This window comes from Symsagittifera roscoffensis, chromosome 3 (assembly GCF_963678635.1).
Source record: "Symsagittifera roscoffensis chromosome 3, txSymRosc1.1, whole genome shotgun sequence".
NCBI classification, from domain to species: Eukaryota; Metazoa; Xenacoelomorpha; order Acoela; family Convolutidae; genus Symsagittifera; species Symsagittifera roscoffensis.
In genome coordinates this window covers 78,425,060-78,440,330 of record NC_087064.1, presented here as the reverse complement: position 1 = coordinate 78,440,330, position 15,271 = coordinate 78,425,060, and the positions used below count along the sequence as shown (strand labels likewise).

Here is a 15,271-nt window from a genome sequence, read left to right as displayed (position 1 = left end):
TCTTTACAAAACTTCATGTGAAGTTTCTCAAAATTTGAATTTCCCAACGTTGTAGTTGGGTACTGAAACAGTACTCTCAGGAGTTGCCAATCTTGCGTCCAAATGTGACTGCTCAATTGCTTTCAGTTTCTCAGATGTGACGTTTCTTAGCTCATTTTAAATTTTTCGAAGAACTTCTATAAAACTTCACAAAATTTTATGGTTCTTCAAAATTAGTAGAAAAAACTTGACTGAAAAATTTTGCAAAATTTTTAATTACGAACCCTGTAATTGGGTGCTGTCAGAGTACACTCAAAGAATAGTTTTTTTCAGTTGTTGATAGCTGAAGCACCGGAGGTGCGGTACACGCTAGTAATGCCTAATTTTCATGTATCTGTTACCAACTGCACAGACGTTTTATTTAAATAGTAGTTACAAAACTGGCGAACTAAACTGTTAGCCCTGTATACTAACCATCTATATATCTTCCAAAATGCGTAACTATTACATAAACTTGTTTAAAATTGAATTAATGCATAGGATACTCAAATAGGCGCAAAAAGGGAGACATTTGAAGAGATCTGAAAGCAGAGTGTGAAATTGAAAAGTCAAGAAGTAGCTTTGTTGAAATTAAGTTGGTTGTTGTAATATACAATCAGGAATGTTGAGATTAAATACAATGAGGCAGTAGCGGATTAAGGGGGCGGACGCCCACCCCCTCAGTGATTCGACACCCTGCCGACCCAAAGGGTCCCCCTTTGTACTATTTTGAGATTTGCATTTTTGGCTGACTGACCTTAAAATTTTTCTAAAGGCGCCTTTGGCGCCAATCTATATTAATATTGAGGGGGAGCGCGCGCCAAAAAAACACAAACTTTTTGGTAGAAATTTTCCAAAAAAGCCTAAAAATGCCTTTTTATGGCCTTTTTTTCAAAAATTTGCGTTTATAGTGGTTTGGGAGAGCTCAGAAAATCAATTTGATCGACCTAAAAAAAAGATCGACAAAATTTTCAAAATTCTTCTGAAAATCTGCCCGTCCCCCATCGAGAAATTCCTAGATCCGCGCCTGCAATGAGGTATATGTGACACTGTTGGCTTCAAGAATACGATAGTACCCAGCAGAATGGTGATCCAAGCGGATGAATCGGTGGATGGATAGATAGATCAGAACAGGCTTCGGCTCTTTTACCGTTCCGTTCCTTCACCACTGATAAATATATGTTTTGTTGCGCGAACTTTCAATTTTAACAGGTAATAAATGAATACAAGGTGCTTGCTACCATCCAATACATGCCAAAGTCCAAAACAATTGTGAAATAGTAGCTTAAGTTTCATTTGGTAAAACAACAGGTGGGACTGGAAGGATTGGTAAAAGAGCCCAGGCTTCTAGCACCGTTTATGTAAACGATAGTTCGAATGCATCAACTGCTAAATTGACAAAACAAAAGGGACATTCCCTTGATAAAAAGGTGGGAATCATCTGTCCAAAGGGCAAAGGTTGCCATTAACAGGCATATGAAATGAAGTTTTGGAAATAATTTTTCTGTTAAAATTAGTAACTGATATAGTATATATTCAAATCCAACGCCTTCCTGGCCTTAAATTGGAAAAGGACATCAATTCTTTGAAAGCCGTTATAATGAAATAGATAAAACTAAGTGGCTACTCTTAAATGGGAGTTGTTTTTTTTTCGTGTACAACTATTTGCCTATTGAGGTGTGTTGTGTGTTAGACATCAGTGACGTGAGGTACGTTATCAATTTCGACTATCCTGGCTCGAGTGAGGATTACGTGCACCGGATAGGGAGGACGGCGAGGAGTGACAACAGTGGTACAGCCTACACATTCTTCACCCAGAAGAACTTCCACAAGGCAGCCGACCTCATCAAGGTACTGGAGGAGGCGAACCAGACTGTGCCGCCGCCACTCAGAGCAGTCCAGCATTACTCCAAGCCAGGCAGAGGTAACATCAATCAGCCCCCCCCCCCCAACATTACTCCGAAAAATTCCTTCAAATACCAAAATCCCACCTCACCCACAGGCAATAATACTAATGTATGCATGAATAAATAGAAAAATAGACAGCTTCATCTGAATAATTAGGAAGAAGATGGAGTGATTGGCATTCAAACTATAAAAGTTATAAATTTCTTAATTCTTGTAAATTAGAATCGACTTAGAACTAAATTTGGATAATTTTATAAGATGACCAGCCAACCACCTTTATTTCTACCGTACTTCGTTTTGCTTGCACATGCGATACGTACTTAGCGAAGCGCTCATGCAATTTTTTGAGGGTGAGTGAAGAGTAAAAGAGCCGAAACAATTGTGTATGGATTTTGAAAGGTTCACTTTGTGGCTCCGCTTTTGATACGATGCCCAGTAATCATATTATTGCTGGTTCTAATACAGTGCTGATTTAAATTAACCGGACAAAACGAGCTAAGCTTGAAATTTAAAACGCGTTTTTTTTCAAATTGGGTTAAGTTAAGGTGAAAGCTTATGAAGACAAAACTTGCTTAAAATTTTAGCAAAATTAATATGGTGTAATTTGTTTTGCGAAATTCGGGCCCAAATTTTTACCCCAAAAATGGGTCATTTTGGTTTTTCTTAGTTAATCAAAAATTACGCCAAAAATACCCACTCGATCACTGACATAATTATATCAAAGTGAGCCCCTTACGTAGCCCAACAAACTTTGAGAAGGGTATATTCTCCAAAACATTGTATAAATTAATTTATTTTTGCTTAAATAGACAAAAAAGGTCGTTTTTACTAAATAAAAACAACTTTTTATTTAAAAACAATTTTTAAACGGTTTGCAATTTTTTTTGGAGAATATACCCTTCTTACACTTTGTTGGGCTACGTAAGGGGCACACTTTGATCTAAGTATGTCTGTGATCTAGTGGGTATTTTTGGCGTAATTTTTGATTAACTAAGAAATCCAAAATGACCCATTTTTGTGGTAAAATTTTGGGCCCGAGTTTCGCAAAATAAATTACACCCTATTAATTCTGCTAAAATTTTAAGCAAGTTTTGTCTTCATAAGCTTTCACCTAAACTTAACCCAATTTGAGAAAAACGCGTTTTAAATTTTAAGTTTAACGCGTTTTGTCCGGTTAATTTAAATCAGCACTGTACGTTTGTAGCAATAATGAAATAAAACTAAATATAGTTTTATGTGCGCAGTAATTTACAAGGCGAGTTCTAGCAAGTTAGTCTGAGCTTAATGAGAGCTGGGTATATTCGCTTTTGTGAACATAATTTATTAAACTCCGGGTGGGACTGGTTGACTAAAGAAGCATATGTCAATTTTCCTATATCTGTTATTACTAATGCGATGTGTAGTATTATTACCAAGAATTGTTTTTCAACATAAGTCACAAATAAAAGTTCTCATTAGTGGCTCTATTGGTATATTTCAATTTGATTATACTAGCGAACCTTAGAGAGCGTTAGTGGTATAGTACGGCTATTCTTTTTTTTCTAACCTAAGCCGCAAATATTGTTACCACTTTTGGTGGCTTTTTGTTGGCATTGGGTTTGACATTCGAATAGTGATGAGTTCAGACAGTTGATGCATTTTTAATTCATTAAATGAACCGAAAAAAGCTACTGGTTCCAAGCATCACAGCAATCATAAAAATCGATTTCAAAAAATTTATAACTCAATATATCTCGCTATTTTTAAAATGTATAATTTCTATATAATGTGGTTTTGTTTTCCAATTTATTACATGCAAAAATAGTGTGGATGCCTTCAGTGTGATGCCTTTTATACTCCAAACTACTATTTGCAAAATTCTGTCTATTTGTATTTGGTGCAAGTTTTTGTTGGCATGTGTATCTGCTTTATTTGTGACTTGTGATAGCCGATTGTTTAGCATTCGTGGCCGAGATCACAAGGCGTGAGACTCCTATTCTCGAGGTCTTATGTTCAAAGCTAATACGTAACAAAAGGTTACTAATTCGAGGCTTAGTTGTACTGTTTTCTTTTTTTTTAATCATAAAGCTGATTTGTCGTGTTCTCGCTAGAGTTTGCAAAGCGCATCTTCGCCTCTGTTCCATATTTAAGCTTATTTAACCATAAAAAAAATTTAATAGCAAATGTTGATGCTTTATTTTTGGCTAGTGTTTGGTCCAGTTTGAGAAAACCTAACGCTAGCCAGTATTATGAAAGTGAATGTGATTTGTTGTCTTCCGTTCTTTGTGAATTTTTGAAAACTTGCACTTTTGCAGAATTTACTAGCGATTTGCAAAAAAATGGTACCTATGGAAAAACCGACTGTTTTTCTATGTACCCACATCTTCCGCTCATCTCTCCTCTTTTTATTTCACATTCTACGAACTTCGAAAGTTTCAGTAGAAGGATTTTTGGCCAATTTTTTTAAAAAATTTCTAAAAAACTTTTTCAATTTTTAAATGCACAAATCTGAGATGAAGGTTTTAATCAAAAGAAATTATGCCGATCTCCTCTTCTCAAGCGGCTATCCGTAAATTCGGTAGAAAAAAATCATGGCCTCAAAGAAGCTCCCTCTTTGACTTTTTGGTTAATTTTTAAAAGGTTTTGACTTTTCTCGAAAACTACCCGGCCAAGACGGAGGTTGAGGGCTTGACCGAAAGAAAAAAAAAATGGTTGGCCTTAGAAAATGTACAATTTTCGAACTTTTGCCCGTTTTTTGCTAACTTATTATTTTTCAAAAGCAAAACTGATTCTGAGGTTGAATATTCGTTCAAACTAACATGGTGCTTAGATTCTCCCTGCGTAATCTGCTTTACCGTTTTTTTTGTTGTAGAAAACCTGATGTTGACTTTGGAAAAACTCCTTATAAAATTTTTACCGCTTTTTGTTAATAATATTGTCACTATTCTTGAAAACTGGACAAATGACAGATTTGAAGTGCCTGCTTGTTTTGAATTGTTTGAATAATTGTAAATGATTTTCAAAGGGTCTTCGGCGTTTTGAAAACCACGCTTGGGTTTGTTTGCTGGTTACTGCAGCTTGGGATCGGTTGCGTATCTACTGACCGTTTAGCCCCGAATCAGTTCTACTGATGTTAAGGAGGCCTGATGTTAGGTAGAGATGGCGAACGGCTAGTAGAAGCAGTAACCATGAAGTGAACAAGTTTAAGTTTTGTTTTTAAAATCACATATGGGTGCCTACGACTAGCGAGTTTCAGAAATTTCGGGGGATTAAATTTGAACTTCTATCTTATTTAGACTGGTTTTAGATTGATTAATCTTTTAATATTGATGCAGAGCTGGGACCTTATGTCATAAACTTGTCTAAACTATGCCATTAATCTGCTGCATTTTGTTTTATTCAAATTTTAACAATTTTTTTTTCAATGTTTTCTTTTATGTTATCAATTATCATTATGATTTTTTTTACACTTTCGTTGAAGATCACAATTTTTTTTTTGATTTTATAAAACGGGCAGTGCTTTGTAACCAAATGGGTTCGTTAAGTGTCCCCTCACTGTTTCTGGTGCTTCATTTTAGTATTTTTATTTATGCATATGCTACCATTAACAGAGCAATAAATTCTTCGGTGATATGTTACTATAGGTGGTAATTTTAAGTACAGTGCAGGTATTAAGTTTGAGAACAATAATGCATAATATAGTCATTTCGATTTCAATCATTTGTACATGCTGTTAAGATAGTTTTTATGCTGTTACATGCTGTTAAGAAATACATTACGCTGCCAGATAAAATGTTATTGAAAAGTTCAAATTTTACACTTCTTTCACACTTCAAATTTGGCTTTTGAAAAAATTTATAAATACTGTGCGAATTATAACAAAAAACGATCCAGCTATTAGCTTAAAATTACCACCTATTGTTATATATCACCAATTCTTCTTCTTCTTAAGTAGCTACAACTTTTAATAAGACCCTACAAGGAAAAAAGCCTTCTTTCAAATTGCTTGCACCCACACGCAACATGACCTAGAGGCTAGGACTTTTTCTAGTCAACATTTTTAACCAATCAAGGAAACTTGTTACTCAATCTTTTCAATAAATGAATAAGAGATTTTGAATCAACGATTTCTCAGTTCCAACTTATAGCTAGTCAAAAATGAAAACCGTGATTAGTAGGTGGGAACTGAACAGTGCTGCCAATTTTTCTACTGAGGTTGCTGACGTGTTTCAGATCGAAGAAGCGGTGGCAGAGACGGAGGAGGTCGAGGGGGAGGAGGAGATAGGGATAGAGACAGCAGAGGGGACAGACCATCTGCTATGAGTGAGTGTACATTTTGTATCCATATTGGCTACCATATCGTTCAAAAGCATAAAATGAGAATAGAAAAGTTACTAGAGCCACAGGAATGCAGACTCGCATAATTGTTTTCAGATGCTTAGAATCTTCTGGTTGCTATGAACAAAACCGAATTGTTGATCTATTTGTTTAATGTTTGCAAAAAATTGGTGTTATCGCATCACATTGAAAAAATGAAAATAAACTGGGCGACATTGTCATGTGATTTTCAAAATGAGGCATGTTCCCAGAGGAGAAATGATAAATAATTTAAGTCAGTGGTGTATAAAGGGGAGTTTTGACTGCGCGATTATCCAATGTTGATTCTAACATTAAGCTAGTTTCCAATATGGCCTGCTGGTTGATGGATAAACTTGTTAACCAAATTTTTATTTCTGGGATTTTCTAAGATGATGTTTGCGGTCAAGGTTTTTGTTTACACAAGCTTAGCATAGTGTCATATTACGAACCCGGCTCATATAATTTTCCTGTACATAGCATATTTAATAGTGTTACTTTGTTTCGCCTATTTAACTTTTTGACCCTTCTAGAGCTAGCTAGTTTCAAGTGTAATGAACGTAGTGAGGACTCTTAAATAGGTTTTGCAGATTTTTTTGTTTGTTTTTTTTCGAAAAAAAAGTCTTAAAATAAAATTTGTTCACACTCAATTTTGATTTTTCGCGGTTTGACTTGTGATTTCTTTTTGAATGCATCTCCATTCTTAAAAGGAAGGCTAACTCCACTATCGAACAGCAAAAATGTGATAGACTTCTAATTTCAAAAATGGAAATTAATCAGATATCCGAGTGAAATGAAAGTTTTGCCTTTTGATCCAGTTTTCTCAAATTGAGTTAATTTTAACAAACAAGTTTCCATCATAAATTGTTTTCACATTTTTTTTTTATAATTATAAGCTTTTTGAAAAATAAAAGTCTGTTTTAGTTTCAGTTTCATTACATTCATTACTCTTTTCCAACTGTCAGTTGACTATGTTTATAACCTTTTGCTCGCTTGTTGACCAATATTATGACTATTTGTCTTTAAGTCTTAAATTATTCGTTTTTAGCGGCCAGAAATCATTTGTTATTACATCATCAGAATTGTGAGCAATTTATCATAATAACGTTTGCGATTCGCAAGCGCTATCAAATCGGAATATTGACTTTTTTGGGTTAACAGGTTCACCAAAATCACTGAATCATTTGTGCAGCCTTCAGATCTGCAGCACACATGTTAATTTTTTTATGAAAGTTCAAAGTTATCTACTATTTACGAAAACTTCTTGAAGGCTAAGGGCTGAGGCACCTGTTTTTTTTTTAAATTGAATATTTAGAATAAAAAAACTTCGTGCTATCAATTGTCTGCTTATGTTTTGGCGCTGTAGTTTCAACATTTCTTACCCCCTTTGCGCTTAATTTAATTGCAAATGAAAGTGTTTTTGATTTTTTTGTTACGCTTGCGATAAGCAAGGGTATTGCAATCGGGTAGTTATTTTTCCCCGTAAATAACTTGGTTCATGGAATGCTCAAAATTAGAAATGTAAATTTAGATTCAGTTCATATTAAGTTCAATAAAAAATTTTAGTGAAAGGTGGATGAAGGGGAGATTTTGACTGCGCGATTATCCAATGTTGATTTTAACATTAAGCTAGTTTTTCAATATGGCCTGTTGGTTAATGGATAAACTTGTTAACTAAGTTTTTATTTCTGGGATCTTCTGAGATGATGTTTGCGGTCAAGGTTTTTGTTTACACAAGCTAAGCATAGTGTCATATTACGAACCCTTCTTTTTTTCCGAACCCGGCTCATATAATTTTCCTGTACATAGCATATTTATTAGTGTTACCGTGTTTCGCCTATTTCACATTTTGACCCTTCTAGAGCTAGTTTCAAGTTTAATGAACGTAGTGAGGACTTTTATATAGGTCTTCCTGATTTTTTTGTTTTTTTTTCAGGAAAAAGTCTTAAAATAAAAATTGTTCGCGTTCAGTTTTGATTTTTTCGCGGTTTGACTTGTGATTTCTTTTTAAATGCATCTCTCTTATTAAAAGGAAGGCTAACTCCACTATCGAACAGCAAAAGTGTGATAGACTTCTTTTTTCAAAAATGGAAATTAATCAGATATCCCAGTGAAATAAAAGTTTTGCCTATTGATCCAGTTTTCTCAAATTGAGTTGATTTTAACAGTCAAGTTTCTATCATAATTTGTTTTACATTTTTTATATAATTTAAAGATTTTCGAAAAAAGCCAGTTTCAGTTTCATTGCATTCATTACTCTTTTCCAACTGTCAGTTGGCTATGTTTATTACAGTTTGCTCGCTTGTTGATCAATATTATGAATATTTGTCTTTAAGTCTTAAATTATTCTTTTTTTGCGGCCAGAAGTCATTTTTTATTAAATCATCAGAATTGTGAGCAATTTGCCATAATGACACCTGCGATTAGCAAGCGCTATCAAATCGGAAATATTGACTTTTTTGGGTTAAATGGCTCACCAAAATCACTGAATCATTTGTGCAGCCTTCAATTGAGCAGCACACACGTTCATTTTTTTGAAAGTTCAAAGTTAACTACTGGTTACGAAAACTACTTGAAGGCTAAGGGCTGAGGCTGGAATCCGGTCAGCACCTGTTTTTTTTTTTAAATTTTTGATATTTAGAATAAGAAAAACTTCGTGCTACCAGTTGTCTGCCGTAAGTTAGTGTTTTGTCGCCGTAGTTTCCACATTTCTTACCTTTTTTGCGCTCTCACTTAATTTCGATTTTTTTGTTACGCTTGCGATAAGCAAGGGTATTGCAATCGGGTAGTTTTTTTTCCCGTAAATAACTTACTTCATGGAATGATCAAAATTAGAAATGTAAATTTTAGATTCAGTACATATTAAATTCAATTTTCTGTGCGTCTCCTTCAGACTGCCTTAGTTGCCACATTATAAAGTTTTTTTTTCGATACGCAATTATTGTAGTTGCTCTTAGTGTTTTGATTTACTTCGTCTGTTGGTAATTTCGTTACTTGTCTGCCCAATTGATTTCGGCTGGTATTTGTTCGGCTTAGTGACATTATGTTGTTTCGTTTCTCGTGAAACTTAATTTTTACGCTTTCCTCTGGATGACACCAATTGCTAAATTCTCAAGAGAAATTATAGCTCCGGTATGCAGTCATTCTATTGAAAGCTAGATTTATGAACTGGAGAGTCCAAAAAGAGAAGAATTTGAAGAACATTGCTGTGTCTCGATACTATTGTCGGATGATCAGTACAAAGGAATTCATAGTAATGAATTGAAAATATTAGCATTATTAGAAGATAAGGAGATGCTATCATTAATGACGATAAAGGTTACTTAATGTCCGTAACATTGTTTAGCGTAGTTGTGAGCATTCATTTCGAGGGTAACTGAATGCCCAGTTGAAACCGCAGCCACACATGTACCTTGTATGGAAATATAGATTAGTGAAAGAGGTTGAGATAGTGGGCATTCTATTGAAAGCTAAATAGTGATCAAATGAAACCGCAACAACACAATTCGCTTTTTCTGTTAGTTTGTCGCACTGGAGACAGTCCCGTGAAATTGACAATAGCGCATCAATTTTTGTGGGACCCTCTTGATTTTGCATGCGTTTTTTGATATCATCAGATAATCATTTTTAATTTAACAGCTTGATTATTAATAATGAAGTTTGAAATACCAGTGACCGAAGTTAAACCCGTATCCAAAGCCGTTAGTAGGATCGGAATGATAGTCATTGCTTTCCAGTTTTCTTTGTGGAGTCTTAAATTGTGACAATGCGTTTTGCGTTTTGTTTGAAGAGTGATGAGGTGATTTATGAATTGGAGAATCCAAAAAGAGAAGAATTTGAAGAACATTGCTGTTTCTCGATACTATTGTCGGATGATAATTTCAAAGGCATTCATAGTAATGAAATGAAGAGAAGATTAGCGTTTGTAGATAAGGTAGAAAAGGGGAATCATGGTTTGTGATATTCTCAGTCGAGGTAGGAGATATCTTGTGCAATATTTTGTGCGATGAGTTTCGATGCTGCACAATTTGCAAAACAACGGGCTTGTATATGTATGTCCAACATGGGCATTTATTTACAGTTTCAGGTCGTTCCTTGTCAGAGATTTTATTTGGTTCTTGGTCTTCAGATCCGGAAATGCCTTTCTGACTATCTTGAATGTAGTCACTATAATAACAATCCGCCTGGTCAGCGAAACTCGATGTTTCGTGTTTGTTTTCGTTATTAGTGTAATATTTTTCCTTTTTTTTTCTGATGGCGGGATTAAGAATATATCTATCGTTTAAGTAGGGGTCGGCTGCTAAGTTTTGGCTGCTCTCTGCGTTGCTAGTATCTGATCAATTTGCAGTGATATGTCAAATTCCGGTGTCCTCATTTTAATTGCTTGCATTAGTTTAAATGGCTGAGGTTACACATTTTACCTTCTCGTCATTTTGGGTTCTTTCAATTTCAATTCTTCTGCGAAGGATAGAGCAGAGGTCTTCTTCAGTGACATTTTCGGGTTCTCGGAGTGGAACACGATTTTTCTTGTAGGACATTCCGCCAAGGATTTGCTCTCTTACTCCCCTCTTTCGCTCATCAGCTCGGAGTATTCCTGCGTTGTTGTCATCTAAAATAGCCAAGATTGCTAGACGATTCAAACCATTTAGAAAATCTACTGTATTTTCAGTTTCGGTTTTATATGTTCTTTTTCGCAATTCAACGTCATACTCTTTCAGTCAGGCCCTGCGTATCAGTTTCGCAATTGCTCCAAAGCTGGTTGAAGATTACTTCCTGCAGCTTCATCAGAATGTTAACAGAAGTTGACTGGTTTTTCATCTAGATGGAGATGTGAATAATGAGCTTGTGCATTTTGTGCTTCCGGTATGCGGGCAACAATGATACTTGCGCCGAGAAATACATCGGTTTCATTCCAGTTTTCGTTAGGGTGTTATGAGAACCTCTTAAGTAAAGTTTGAGGTGGGTTTGGATCAGCCATTGATAGTAATTGGTGCTAATAAGATGTAAGTGAAAAATATCTTCTGATTAAAACTGCAGTTGGTGATATTTCCTGTAAAATTGTGTCTATAGGTTTTTGATTTTGATATCTTCAATTTTTCGATGAATCACTTTTAGCTCTGATATACGGTCGTTGAAAAGCAAGCAGTTGCATTGGTAGAATGGTTTGTCTTATAACAACTTATTGGAACATTTGGTTAGTTAGTTGAAGAGCATCATCAGCTTTGAAAAGGTTTATAATGTTCTGGTTGCTCAGAGTTTTTGCCAGGAAGATTTGGTTCATTGCTTGGAGAACGTCGAATTCGGTGATTTCGAGGAGAATTTGCGTCAGGTATTGTGAAAAAACGAGGAACTTACGCGTTAAGGAAGCTATCGCCGTGATACAGGAGACTTCCGGGTTCATTTGTGATAACTTGTGCTAAGGTCAGAAATGTGGATAGGTCATGGATAGGCTTGTTCCGTTGAATGTGAAGGGGCTTTTGTTTATAAAAGTTTTTTTAAAGGGGATTTTAACAAATGGAACCCTAGGTTCTTGATAGCATTAATGAGTTTAGTGAGCTTGCGAATGAAAGCGTTACACGCGTTTTTTTGAATATGGAATGTGGAGTTGTAGGCTGTCGGCCATATATATTTTTTGAGTTAAAAATAAGAAGATCTGAAACCCTGTACTTTTCGAGGTTGGACCATTTTAGTTTTAAAAAAACTTCAAGTTTTTTTGTTCAATGTTTGAAGTAAAAAGCGTTGTTCGATCCCCCCCGTCTTTTGTTGTTGTATTTCATCCGTTGGTTTTAAATAAATTTTAAAAATGCCCATGAATGAAATCTGTTTGAAGCGCCGGAGTCTAATTAATTTTCATAAGATTTTATCGCTCTTTTGTTTAAATCGCATGATTGACAAATCATGTCATGAATAAATATGATTGAAAAATCACTAGCTCGTTTGAAAGCTAATTTATTCTTGCAATTCGATTAAAACTTTCAAGACTATTTTAAGTGTTAGAAATATAAATTTCACGTTGAATTTCTGACTTGAAAAACTAGACTTTTTGAAAAACATTTAGAGCAATCCAGATATCTTGAATAATTAAGAGACACAAAGTAGTGAAGTGAAGCCTTTAGATATTTAAGAACTTTGAATTTAGTTGAAATTCATCTGCTGAAAGTCAGGTAAATTGCGCTCTCCAAATACCAAGGTGGAAATAACGCAAAAAACATCAACGACTTGACTTAGTTTCGAAAGTGGGTTTCCGTTTTCAGATTTCCCAGCGCAATCAAAATGTTACCTTATGATCCAGTTTTGTCAAATTGAGTTAATATTCTGAATCAGTTCGTATTGAAATTTAAAGAATATTCAGGCCATATATTTGTTTACTTTGAAATTCGAAATTTCACCTTCAAAATTAAATCAGTTTTTCTTTTTGTTTACTTGCGTTCATTGACTCTATTCCAACTGTCTGTTGACTAGGTTTAAGAGTTGTTGATCGAAGTTTTCCCTGTGAAATAAAAACTTTATCTAATGATCGACTTTTGTCAAATTGAGTTAGTGTTCTCAATCAGTTCGTTTCGAATTTTTTAGAGAGTATTCAGGCCATATATTTGTTCATTTTGAAATTCGAAAGTTGACGTTTTCTCTAATTGTTTTTTTTTTGAAAAGGTGTCGATCTTAAATTGTATCTAATTTTTTTTTTTCGAAATTCGAAAGATTTTCTCGATAAGCAATTCAGTGTTTTTTCTGTTTAATTGCATTCATTGACTCTTTTCCAACTGTCTGTTGACGATGTTTTTTGAGTGTACGTAATACAGCCTTGGCATCAATTTTTTTTTTCAGAATTTAGTCAAACAATTGCTTAGCGCTTGACATTAAAGGTTCAGAAGTGTATATTACATTTGAGTTGCTTGCTGGACTTTAACCCGGGATCAAGCGATCCAAATAAGTTCTTTATTCAAAAATTCCTCGCTCTAGTTTTTTGGCTGAAAAACAAACATTTTATCGAACCAATTCATACAATGAAAGCAGCATAAAGGTTTCATAAATTTCATAGGGTTCGAGAATTTTTAATTTTTATAGGTCAAGTTATTCGTTTTGTTTTCCGTCTTCTTGAGCTCATCAACTCTCCAGCTATGTGTTCTAGTTGTTTTTTTTTGTCTTCTAGTAACTTTTGAATATAAGGTAAATAGTCAAATCGTAAGTCAAATATAAGTTAACCGAAGAATTAAGTTACTCTAAGTACGCTGTACTCTTTTCAAGTCAAAATGTGAAATGAAAATTGGCTTGTGTTCATACAACTAAGCTAAAGTTTAAAATCTATATCCATTTATGTTCAGGCCGTCACTCGAGCAGCTCCCACAGCAGACCCAGTGGGCCACCTCCTTCACATGGACACCACTACCCTAACCATTCATCTGCGTCAGGGGGAGGAGGGCGTGGCGGAGGGGGAGGGTACGGGGGATACAGGGGACCAGCAAACCGAACCTCGGCACCCGTTCCACCGCCGGGACCACCTCCTTCCCATCGACCGCAACCCCCAATCTACCACCACAATCCTCCACCCCCAGCTCCTCAGAATGTTGGAGGCTACTACGGTGGAGGACCCCCGCCCCAGTCCTCCCATCAAAGTTTTCCCCCCGCACACCCTCCAGCTACCCATTCCTATTACCCTGCGCCACCACCCGCCCAAAAATACGCGCCGACGGCCTCATATGGCTCTTATTGATAAGACGGGACGATAATACAACCACGATAAATTATTTGTCCGTAATTATTTGAAGTGTTTGCAATGCACTACAATGAGAACTCATTTCTTGAATAAAATGCACGATCGTCAAAACAAACAAATTGCACGATACGGATATCTGAGAAGTTCTTAAAAGTTTAATGCAATATTATTTATCGCTGAAGCTGAAGGTAAGTTTACCTTCTATTACCTTCTAATTTTTGTCCTCGTTGCAGTTTGTGTATCAATTAACTTTTGTTCCAATATTTTTCAACCAGTTGAGCTTTGCGTATTTTTCAGTTTGTTTTAGCCTCATTTTTGGCTCACAGAAATGGCACAAGAAACGAGTTTTTATCTTTCTGTTAAAAATCAAATACTTTAAATTTTGTTCAAAAAAATTAAAATTAGCAAAATCAGAAAATCAAAAGTAGCAGGGGCGGATTTACGCCGGGGGGGGGGGGGGGTGACGATCCGCTCCTCAGGAATTCGACCCCTGCCGACTCAAGAGGTCCCCCCTTCGTACTATTTCGAGATATCCGTTTTTGGTGACGGACCCTAAATGTTTCTGAAGGCGCCTTCGGCCTTAATATATACTATTTTTTTGGGGGGAGGGGGCGCCGAAAAAAGGCGATTTTTTGGTCAACATTTTCCAAAAACAGCATAAAATGCCTTCTTTAGCCTGTTTTTTTTTCAAAGTTTTGCCTGCTGCGCAGAAATTTTGGTAACAATAGGGTCTTTATAGTGATTTACGAAAGTCCATAAAATTGTCGAAAATTTTTGAAAATCTGCCCCCCCCTCTCGAGAAAATCCTAGAGCCGCCCCTGAAAAGTAGTATTATTAAGTGGTAATGAACGACGTGAATTTTCAATTGATAATGTCATGTGTCAGCTATGACTATTTGGAGCATCTAATAAAAGGTCCGTTATATCTAATCCTACATATAGCAAGCCCATTTAGCTCATCTGCTTGGATTTTCCCTGCGTTGTCATCTAAAATAGCTAAGCTTCCTAGACGATTCAAATCAGGTAGAAAATCTAGCACATTTTCAGTTTTGGATTTATAAATTCCATATCGCAATTCAAAGTCGTATTCTTTAAGTCAAGCCCTGCGTATCGATTTCGCAATTGCTCCAAAGCTTGTTCAAGATCATTTCCTGCAGCTTCACCAGATTTTTAATAGAAATTGAGTGCTTTTTCATCTAAATAGAGATGTAAGTAATGAACTTGCTGATTTTGTGCTTCTGGTATGCGGGCAACAGTGATACTTGCGCCGAGAAATACTTCGATTTGGTTCCAGTTT

At 35.6% G+C, this 15,271-nt stretch overlaps 1 protein-coding gene across 1 annotated transcript in view; it reads left to right on the top strand.

Annotated features, from left to right (window-relative positions):
* LOC134842782 (uncharacterized) overlaps positions 1-14,236 on the top strand; it is a 40,460-nt gene extending 26,224 nt beyond the window's left edge. The window contains exons 9-11 of the mRNA XM_063859268.1: positions 1,712-1,942; positions 6,139-6,228; positions 13,584-14,236. Of these exons, the coding sequence (XP_063715338.1) occupies positions 1,712-1,942; positions 6,139-6,228; positions 13,584-13,972 (710 nt within the window). The 3' untranslated portion in view covers positions 13,973-14,236. The remainder of the gene's footprint in view (positions 1-1,711; positions 1,943-6,138; positions 6,229-13,583) is intronic.
* The last annotated feature ends 1,035 nt before the right edge of the window (positions 14,237-15,271 follow it).